This window comes from Macrobrachium nipponense, chromosome 4 (assembly GCF_015104395.2).
Source record: "Macrobrachium nipponense isolate FS-2020 chromosome 4, ASM1510439v2, whole genome shotgun sequence".
Taxonomy (NCBI): Eukaryota; Metazoa; Arthropoda; class Malacostraca; order Decapoda; family Palaemonidae; genus Macrobrachium; species Macrobrachium nipponense.
Window position 1 is genome coordinate 73,170,215 of NC_061100.1, and position 12,500 is coordinate 73,182,714.

Consider the following 12,500-nt stretch of genomic DNA (forward strand, 5'->3'; position numbering starts at 1 on the left):
GACATTTTGTTCAACTTTCTTTTACACTCCTTTTGCCTTTTGATTATAAACTAGCACCATGGTGAACTTTATCAGCTATATTCTGTTTGTTTTTTTATTTTCTCTAGCATCTACCAATTATCTTGCACATTATGGAATTGGAAAATATGGGTAGTAACGCCAAAATAACTTAAAAATAAATCACGTAAGAATAAGTATTGGTATTAAGGGTATCTTAGCTACCATATTATTATTATGATCAGCATTATTTTATTTAGGGATTTCATAACGTTTCATTTTCGTAGACTTGGCTTTCTTCGTCCTGTACACTTTTCACATTTTGGATGAAGGTGTCTTTCGGGATTTAATCCCCGTCATAGCTATAATATTTTGCCATAAACTGTTGAACTATGTAACTGCAAATGCATCACAGCAGAAACCAACATGATCTTAGTCCTCAAGCCATATTTCACCTTTGCACGATGTAGAAGCTATGAGCAATAAGATCATCTTGAGGCTTTTACATAATCTTAATTAATAATAATAATAATAATAATAATAATAATAATAATAATAATAATAATAATAATAATAATAATAATAATAATAATAATATCCAATTATGCTTTTGACATTCTGGGTAACATTACAATCACAGAATATAAATTTTGTTGAATTTGAATATGGCTCAGATTAGAGTGGTTATGTTAAGCATTTTACTAGATCTTATAGAAGTATAGACTTTTCAAATTGTAAGGTATTTCATGCTAACATACATAAAATGAATATATTAAGGCTAAAAAGTGTCCATTTCTTTAGTTATTAAAGTATCTTTCGTTTAATGATATTCCTTCAGTAATTTCTATTATTAGTATTTCCTCGTCATACGGAAATATGTACGAACAAAAGCAAGTATTAAAGAAAAATAAAGATAAATAAAACTATTGAGCAATGGAATAAAATGCAACAGCTGTTCTTCAGCTTTCCGACCAGCCACATTAAAGCCAGACCAGATTTTAACACGTTCCTTTTCTCACCTTCTTCAGGTAAAAGCACGGGCATCGTGACAAACACCCGCCTGACCCACGGGACGCCTTCTGCGCTCTATGCCAAAACGCCCTCCAGGTACTGGGAAGACGACACTAAAGTTCCCGTCGGGTCCCAGAGTACTTGCAAGGACATCGCCAGACAACTCGTTGAAAACCAACCGGGGAGAAACATAAATGTAAGTTTATGGAAAGCACCATGATGTTACTCGGATTAATATGTTGTTTGGTTGTCAGGAAACTGGTAAACAAACGAAGAAATTAATAAAAAAACACCGTTCATTTACAATTTATTATTAATCTTTATGTGTTTTTTTCAATAATTACTAGTTCATTTATAGCATGCTGTAGAATCTTGGTAAGATCAATATAAAATTAGATTACTTATTGAATAATTTGTTTGTTAAATAATATTAAGATGATTTCATTTTAGATTGCAAAATTTCCGGATTCCAAATTATTTGAGAAATAACGTTGGCGTTTTGGTTTGACTTCGATTTCTTAGATTCTTGTAGCACCCAGTTACTCTAAAATTCACTCGACTCCTTTTCAGAGTTGAGTTGAAAAAAATATTTGCTGAGACTCAGTTTTCACAAGTACTTAACATAAATTTGTTTAACGATTATTTTAGATATCGCACAACAAATTCTCCCTATAAATGTAACTCTTACGACTGTCAATTGATAGAGCTAACATATTTCCTAAAATATAATTATATTACATGCACATAAACACACACACACACACACGCTATATATATATATATATATATATAATAATATATATATATATATATATATAATATATATATCAATATATATATATATAAATATAATAATATTATATATCATATATATATAAAGATATATATATAAAATATATATATATAAATATATATAGATATATTATATATATATATTATATATATATATATCTATATATATATATATCGATTATATATATAATATATAATGGTTTTTTTGCCACGAAGCACGTTTTATATACTTCGTGATCAAGTTATTCATAATATATTATATATATCATATATATATATATATATATATATATATATATATATATGTACGGATTCCAGGTGAAGATATATAAAGGCAGTTAGCAGGGTCCACATAACACATCAAAAAGGCCATAGTTTATGTAAATAAGACGTTTCACATATGTGTTCAGTGCATCCTCAATATTCAAATAAAACATAAAAGTCGTTAAAATTTACATGAGTTATTTTAAAATAAAGTTAAGAGAAAAAATATTATTCACAAGAATTAATATGACTTAGAATGTGTACAGTAAAAAAGACCCAGTGCTCAACACACAATCCAAAGGAAGGAGAAGACCGGACACCAACATCGATTTCAGTTATGCTAGATAAAGAGAAGAGGAAATGTTAGAGTTCAAAGACGGAAGAAGACGTTTGATGTATAAGGACTCAAGGGTAGTAAAGGTAATCACTATGGCTTGTACCACCAACAATAGAGAAATACTTTTTGTTTTCGATTTTACATATGGAGGCATGGTCTTTATATTAGAAAATTCTGGCTTACTCAGCTTCTGACCCGTTCTAAAACTGTATCAAGCAACCATGTTATAGAGAGATGTTCATGTACCATATTATCAATCAACATCAAAATGTAAAGTTTACTATAGAAAAGGAAGCAAATTTTTTTTTTACCTTTTTTTGATATAAATGCTAACAGAGACAATAGTGAATTTACTACATCTGTATATCGGAAAAAAACTTACATGTGACTTGTAACAACTATAGTTCGTACTTTAGGAACTTTGAACTGAACTCCAAATACACTATGGTACACTAGTTTATAGGGCTCTTCGTTATTCTTCGAGTTGGTCTCTTTTTCATAATATGTTTTGGTTTTTAGTGAAATTTTTCTTACGGAACAATTCTTTATTTTGACGCCCTCAAATAATGTCCCAAAGAAAATTATATTTGCCATTATCCCGTTTATTTGAACAAGAATTGGATGCCTTAAGATTCAATGAAATCCAATCAATCCACTCAAGATTGGCATAGCCTTCAATTACAAAGACAAACTGCAAATTATGAAATCTAACATTATCTATTTACAAATAAATTCAAGGGCCCGCGATGTCTGGGTAACATATTACCGAATGTATACACCCAGCCGACAAGGGGCTGCTCAGCCAACCACAGCCCGAAAAACAGTAACGTAAAATGACGTCATCTCCTTTTCTGCCAATCATCGGAGGAGGACGAATGATGTTGAAAAATTTTCGTATATTTCGGAAAAGTAGAAAGCAAACAAATTTATTTCTTTTCTCTTTATTATCAGTATCCATGCAGAAATAGATTCGTACGTCGGAATTATTCTTTTTTATCATTACATTTCTTATAATCAAGGGTACGGCTTCTTGCCCAATCACAACCAGGAAAAACAGTAAAACAGTGACGTAGAATGACGTCATCTCCCTTTCTGCCAATCATCGGAGGAGGACGAATGTTCAAAAAGTTGTGTTCAATGCGAGAATAAAACATCATAATTAAATTTAGACTTCGATTAATGACACAAATAATATTGAATGGATTTTGCACCATTAAAGTCTAACTTATAATATTTTAGTAACATTTTAAACAACTGAAATTATGCATAGAGCATCTACAGTACCGTATTGCCGTGTATTGCTCAATTTGCGTGCATTTCGGAATAGAAGTACTACACAGCGTGTAAGATATCTATTTGTTTTAGTTTGTTTAGAGGCTTGAACTTTTTATTTCTTCGTATCAGTGCATATTTTAACATTATAACTGAGCGACCAGCGAAGAAAAACTGTAATCACCCTTGTAAGAAGAATTTTTGACAACTGTGCGACAAGACAAATCCCCAAAATTGACGGGAATTATTAAGAAATGGAAAAGTTACCCTTACAGCAAAATTTTATGCTGATATCCCCCCCCCCCCCCCCCACACACATTTTTTTTTTTTTTTTTTTTTTTTTTGCCTCCTAACCGAAGTATTGGTCTAGAATTCTATAGAATAATATTACCTGGCAATCACTCAAGCTGAGATCAGTCGTACCTTAATCCCCTTGAGCCCTATTACGATCAGGGCTGAAAAGAAAAAAAAATTCTACATTACGCCTTCAACTGAAATTCACTAAGGCCATCACACTTTCATCTTCCACATCCCACTTGAAGAAGCGTGAATCTCAGGGCAGTCTCCCCTAACCGCCTTGTATGCAGACGTAATTCCACATAATACTTTAATTTTCCCAAGGATGGACTTGGACATATAAGATCCATCAAAAAAAAAAAAAAAAACAGCTCTAGCGGTTGGATGATGCATGTATCCCAGTTGCACAAGAGCGCATAGGAAACTTAAAGGTGGACCATTTCAAGCCTACGTATTCCTTGATATACCTCAATATTTAAGACTACGCATAAACTTGTTATAGCATCTGGATCTCTAGATTTGATCTTACTGAGCCCTATATTTAGATATTGAATTCCCCATGATGATACACTGATAAGAATTACTTTTTTTAGCCTCGAAATGTTTTAGTATGCCGACACTGACGTCAGAGATATAATAATAATAATAATAATAATAATAATAATAATAATAATAATAATAATAAATTATATTTCAGCTCAAAGCCATATACATAGAATATACAAAGTATAGCCAATGACATACAAAATCTACATACATAGATAACATGATAAAAAATAATAAATCGGCAATATCCACGCACTGTCGCCGAAGAAATATAAAAGATAGTATTCATAATAATGGCAATAACAGCAGTAACATTAAGAGTACTTGTTCAAAAACATTAAAAATGATGATAATTAGTTATCAGATTACATCTAATTGAACTCCATCTAAGAACCGTAAGTAGTAAGTAGTTACAGTAGTCAGGCCCAGAAGGCTAACATTGAAAATTGAAAGTAGCAAAACTTTATACCGATAATATGCACAGTAATAATATCTGACTGTCTCCCTCAATCGGTGATGGACTGAGCGAGGAATGGGAAATTGTCACGTAAGCAAAGCGTTCCATGCATGTATGACAGTTTTCCACCTGCATGCCGAAGGCAATCAGAGGAGCAGAGTGACATACAAGAAAACATGACGCGCATGGATGGTTTACGGGCTTAATAGGGCAAGCTTATGCAAGAGGCAGCATAGTTGTTTTACACAATCTTTGCGACTTTATGAGAACAGCGAGAGGCAAGCTTCCGCAAATTGAAATTTATGTTTAAGCGCAGACCATAATGTTATACTGCCAAATGAAAATTCCTTCGGCAATCAACTAGGCCCTGTGGCTATTAGTTTATCTTCTATTATTATTTTAACCGAATTTTTCTAATTGAGGAACATTAAAAATATGGCATTTGTATTTAATTTTAAAATATCACAATAGACATTGCTGGTGGATGAATGATATTCTTAAACATAGCCAAAGGGGTGAATGGGACTAAATCGATTTTCCGAAATACACGCAACTTTTTCAACATCATTCGTCCTCCTCCAATGATTTGCAGAAAGGGAGATTACGTCATTCTACGTCCCTGTTTTTCCAGGCTGTGATTGGGCGAGCATCCCCCTGTTGGCTAGGGAGTATACACTTCGTTAATTTGCGTCTGGGTAACTGTCGGATCTTGGCGTACGTTATTGCAGATGAGATATTGTAGCCTTATGGGATACAGTTTTAGAACGGACCAGAGGCTGAGTAAGCCAGTTTTTAATATAAATAATCATGCCTCCATATGCAAAATAGAAGTCAATAAAAAAACATTTATATGTTATTGGTGGTACATGGTGATAACCATACTAACCTTGAGTCTTTATACAAAACGGCTCCTTCAGTCTTTGAACTCTAAAGTGTCTTGTTCTCTTTATCAAGCATAACTGAATTTGTATGCTGGTGTCAGGTTTAAGTTGTATTAATTTTTTTAAAAATACATTATTGTCTCGTAACTATATTTTAAAAAAGTTTTTGTAAATGTTTAAAATTTTCATGTTATATTTGGAGATTGAAGATACAAAGAGCAATGTGTGAAACGTTTCATATAAATAAACTATGGACATTTTGTGTTTTGTACACCCTGCTTTACGCCTTTATAACACACACACACACACACACACAGACACACACACACACACACATATATATATATTATATATATATATATATATATATATAGATATATATATGTATATATATTTATATATATATATATATTATATATATATATATATCTATATATATATATATATATATATATATATATATATATATAATAGATAGATATATATATATATATATATATATATATATATATAAGTCATATACTGTGTAATTGCCACGTGGTACCTCAGTTACCAGCAAAATTCTAAAGAGACAATGTAAGAGTTGGAATTTATGAGACAAATTTTGATTTACATGGTAGTAAGTAATTTTTTTTTATTTTTCTGGTATTTGCTATAACATCTATACATTCATGAAAGATTATTTTTCAGTTATAGCAAAGTTTTCCTTATGGTTTAAAGATTCTATAGCAATAAAATGAGTAATTCAAGGCTTCTTGGTGTGGACTGGTAAGTGCTTTTGTACCAAATGGTAGGGATGGGGCAAGTTGGCAAAAAAAAAAAAAAAAAAGGGGCAAGTTGGCTAAAAAAAAAAAAAAAAAAAAAAAAAAAAAAAAAAAAAAAAAAGAAAAAAAAAAAAAAAAAAAAAAAAATGGTGCAAGTTGCCACATGTGAGGACTTGCCTCACATTATTCGATAACAATAGTAAGCCTATTTATTTATATAATTTACGTTTTGTTTCTGAATTTTTGTAAGGATAATGAGATTAGTGTCCTATTATTTCCTCCAAATTGCTCTCACAAGTTGCAGCCCCTGAATGTTAGTGTTTATAGACCTCTGAAGAAATGTGTTAACAGGGCATGTGATTCATGGATGACTGGCAATCCAGGGTCAAGTATGCCCATCTATGACATTCCTGGTATAGTTTCCTCGGCTTTATTCTAGCTGTCACTTATTCTGATGTTTTCAATGGGTTTAGGATTGCTGGAATTTCACCTCTGAATACAGACTATTTCAAGATACTGAATTTACGGGTGCGCATGTAATAGATCGAAAGTTGTCCGAAAAGACACGCGGGCTTCAGATCAGTCATCAGCGATACAGTTTAAGAACTGCTCCTTTTAATTCAGAAGAAAGCTCAGCTGAAGACAGCCTGTGTTTGGTAAGCAAGGAGAAGTGTGGGTCCAGTGCAGGGCATGTAACATGTGGGAGCATGAAGACTACTGACCAAGATTTATTTGACACCTGCCTCATTAAAAGTACATGATGATCTGAAGTAATACTAATGCCTGATATCTAGCATTTTGGAAATTCAGAGGGTATTTATGTTATTTGATGAACCCATTAATGCCCAGCGGCAGGAAATCCTGCCAGCAAGTTTAATTAAACAGGTTTATACAAAATACTAGGAAGTTCAGAGATTCATCAACTATTAGGATATTAACAAACATGTCTAATCTTGTTGCCGACTGAGCCATATTCTCGTAAGACTCCAAATATGTCTGGTGTTATTTTAAATCTTAGACAGTGAAGAGGTCAGAATCAGCACCGTCACCTCCTTGTAAAAGAATGTATGTCTTCTTCTTACTAAATGCATTTTATGAATAAATATGTTTGAATGCAATGCTCTACGGTTGAACCTATTAAATAATACAATAGTGAACGCTGTAACATTATTCTGAAATTAGACAAGAAAGAAAGTTTTTAGTGTGGCAGGATTTCCTGCCACTGGGCATTGGTGTGAACAGATTTACGCCCTACCTGGATTTTTCACTGAATATTCTTATATAATAATTTCATAAAAATCTTTCCATATGTAGGACTTAGTACTCCTTCACAAACATACACACTTGGAGTAATAGGCTCTTATAAATCCATATATACATGTGCACATGAGCACATTAGTTTGTACATTTGAACACATTTCAGGTAGTATACTGTATAATGTGTGTATATATATACTTATACACACACACGTATATATATATATATATATATATATATATATATATATATATATATATATATATCTATATATATATATATATTTATATACTATCTATCTATCTATATATATACATATATATATATATATATATATATATCGGATATCTATCTATATATATATATATATATATATATATATATATATATATATCCCGTATATATATATGTGTATATGTATGTATGTATGTATGTATTGGCTGACAAGATGGACACGACACAATGATCATTCCCTTTTTCAACACATGAATAAACTTTGTAAACCACAGTATAAAAAAGCAATTCTTAATGTTGGTGAAATTAAGGTCCCCCATTATAGGAAGCATAGAGATAAACATTTCATCAAAAGTAAACGCTGAAGGTTTGGTTTCAAAATTTTAAAATTTTGTTCATTTCATACAGAACCATACAGTAGCTTTCATGCAAATTCTCCTGACGCTACACATGGACAGGGTTCAGATGCGATTGTCTTTTGTAGGTAAGATAAAACCTCCAAGTTACCCAGCATTTAGCTTTTGATAACTTACTGACATTTCTACCCCAATTGCAGAAAATTGGAGAAGGTTGGCACCAAAAATGCCATTCATGGCTAGAAAAGAAACTAAGAAGCAAAATAAGGGTTATAAGCAAGAAACTTTCACTGGATGTGTCTGTTTTGAAGTAGAGACACAAAAAAGTTGTTAGTGTTGCATGCACCAAAATTAGACGATGTCGAAAACAAAAAGCCAAACTTTGGTGTAAATTTGAGATAAAAAAAAATACCGATGTTGATTCTGTTACGGTTTATAACCATCGTACGGGTGGTGTTGATCAACAAATTTCTGCTTACAGAATTACATTCCAGTAATTGAAAATTATGGAATAGCATTATGGACATCACTAAGCATGGAGCCATTGCTATAATGAATCAGTATGGCATTTGCCGCAAAGCACTCAGTTCTGTAAAGGCTTGAATCCGGATTAGCAAGCAACACAGATACAATGTCAACAAGAGATCATAAAAGGTGACCAACCAAATTCTAGATGTCGTGACTGATCCAGAAGAACAACATTTCTCTGCAAAATGTATTTTGTTCATTGCACCCAGTATGTATGGAGAAGTTCCCAAAGGTTACTAAATGATATGAGGGAAACTTAGAATTTACAATTTAAGTTGATAGAAAATAGTGTTTTCAACTAATTCAGCATGTTCAATTTGAAATAGCTATTGAAAAATATATTATGTGTGTACGAATATGAATAAATATGGTGATAGGGAATAATTTACGTTTTTAAAACAGATAAGAAGAATTACTTTATGATCAAACATTCTGAGAACAGAGTAACATTCATTAACGTTAGATGTAATTTTGTGTTGGGGCTCGGAATTTGTAAATAAATTCTCCATCTCGTCAGTTTACATTCGAGAGTATATACCAAACTATAATATTCAAACCAGTGGCTACAAATTAAGTACTCTCATAGGCTTGAGATATGTTTTATATATATATATATATATATATATATATATATAAAAACCATGATCTCAAGCCTATGAGAGTACTTAATTTGTAGCCACTGGTTTGAATATTTATAGTTTTTGGTATATACTCTCGAATGGAAACTGACGAGGTGGAGAAGTTTATTATTACAAATCCGAGCCTCAACACAAATAACATCTAATGTTAATGAAAGTTACTCTGTTTTCAGAATGTTTGATCATAAAGTAACTCCTCTTCGGCTTCAGGATATAATTCACTGCTTTTATTTGACGATTATACATGAATTTATAAAAAATTGCGCAAATATGTTAACTTCACTGACCAGCGGCAGGAAATCCTGCCACCCACAAATCTATAGTTAGCCTTGTAGAATTTTAGTTCTGATGGTAGAACCTTGTTATTTGGACCAAAGTTAAGTATTTCTGAAGAAAAAAAAAAACATAAAGGCTTCAGTAGATAATTGTGGGCATTAATGGTTAAATGCAATGTAGTAATTACTTTTAATTGTCAATGTGCCAACTTAGCCCATAATGTGTGCCAACTTACCCCACGGGGCAAGTTGGCACGAATAATTTATTTTTTTAAAAACTTATTGTTACCTTATGTTGAAAGCAAAAAACAATTATTTTGCTCTATGATAAAGACGAATGTTTATTTTTTCCAATGATGGTAAGAATTTTGCAAAAATGTTTGTTTTATATTCCCAATAACCAAAATTGTAAAAAAATGTGCCAACTAGCCCCGGTCTCCCCTATATATATATATATATATATATATATATATATATACTATATATATATATATATATATATATATATATATATATATATATATATATATATATATATATATATATATATATATATATATATATATATATATATATATATATATATATATATATATAAATATTTATACATGATATATATATATATATATATATATATATATATATATATATATATATATATATATATATATATATATATATATATATATATATATATATATATATATATATTGTCGCCGTTGTGGTGCAGTGGCAAGATTCTCTCCTACTATTTGGGAGGACCAGGGTTCAAACGCTGCCGCTGGCTGGTGGCCTGGGAATGGCGCTAGGTTGGTGGTCCGCCAACATAGCGGTCTGAAAACTGGAAGGTGAGTAGGAAAATAAGTACCAGCTCTCTGGCTGGGACGTTGAACATTCGGCCGGGCGACATACTGGCCACGTGTCATAGGCATTGGGACCTGTCTCCCACTGGCTGTCGGCCAAAAGAAACAGATCAGCACCTTATGATATATAATATATATATATATATATATATATATATATATATACATACATATATATATATACTATCATATATATATATATATATATATATATATATATATATGTATATATATATATATATATATATATATATATATATATATATATATATATATATATATATTAATATATATATATATATATACGTATATCAGTAAGGACACCTGCGCAAAATCCCGGAACAGCACTTTACACAAATTTATTGGGACATATTTCGAGCAGTAACTATGTCTCGTTATCAACCTATCAATAAAAATTAATGACATTACAATTCTTACTATGAAATTCACAGTAATACAGCAAAATGACATATGAAAATGATAAGAATATGCTAAAAGATGGCTAATAAAAAAACTTTAAAATGTATCTAATCAAAACAAATTAAATAAAATAAAATAAAGTAGAAAACAAATGTAATTCACAAAAACAGATGGTACAAGAAATACACTAGTCAACTCACAAGACAGTCATTTGCAGACTAAAAATACAAACATAAGGTTACAACCACATTTCAAGCCAAATCAGTACATGACAATCAATTTTCTTAGCTTATTACTCATATATCTAGCGTAGATGATGTATGTATATAATATATATATATATATATATATATATATATAATACATATATATATATATATATATATATATATATATATATATATATATATATATATATATATATATATATATATATATATATATATACAAAGGTATAAGCCACGAAGGAAAAATAAACAACGAAGTTTCTGCAAGATCTTTCAACTCGACGTCCTTTACTCAGAAGACAAAACAGTTTGTCATGCTGACGTTAAGGACTTCGAGTCGAAAGATCTTGCAGAAACTCCGTTGTTTATTTTTCCTTCGTGGCTTATACCTTTATTTAGGATTTATCACGTTCCAAACTTTCGTGATTCAGTTATACTACATACATATATATATATATATATCATATTATATTATATATATTATATATATATATATATATATATATATATATATATATATATATAATATATAATATATATACCTACTTACTGATAGAAATATATTGCTTTTTACCGTACTGTCCACGGTATGTAGTAAGATCAGAACAGATTAAGCTAGCCATTTTGGGTGTTTCTTTGACATAATTCTTGCTTTGAGCAATAATTGGATTTTGTAATACACTTTTGTTATATCAGAAGCTTCCTTTATCACATAGGTCCTCCTCGGAGGAGGACGACGTCACTGGATTCCTGAGACAGAACACGACCCAGAGGAGAAAGAGCAAATAGGCCGCAGGGCGGATGGGATGAATCTCCTTGACGCGTGGGTCCATGACAAGAAGACGCGAGGTCTTAATGCCGAATATGTCTGGAATAAGGCTCAGTTTGATGGAGTCGACCCGCGACACACAGATTACTTATTAGGTAATGTTTTTATAATGTCTAAAATGATCTCATTGGATATTCACAGTACCATTGTAAATTCCTGCTTCCCTCAAACTACTTAGCCACGAATGCCACTGTAAGCACTTCACACTGTACTGTAGGAATTACTAAAGGTTGTAGGAAGTGCTCCTCAATTTT

General features: G+C 31.2%; 1 protein-coding gene across 2 annotated transcripts in view; it reads left to right on the plus strand.

The window, feature by feature from the left end:
- Positions 1-12,500, plus strand: part of LOC135210950 (alkaline phosphatase-like) — a 102,945-nt gene that overhangs the window by 74,892 nt on the left and 15,553 nt on the right. For both annotated transcript variants that reach the window (XM_064243929.1, XM_064243928.1), the window contains exons 5-6: positions 1,026-1,204; positions 12,134-12,341. In XM_064243929.1, coding sequence (XP_064099999.1) covers positions 1,026-1,204; positions 12,134-12,341 — 387 coding nt within the window. The remainder of the gene's footprint in view (positions 1-1,025; positions 1,205-12,133; positions 12,342-12,500) is intronic.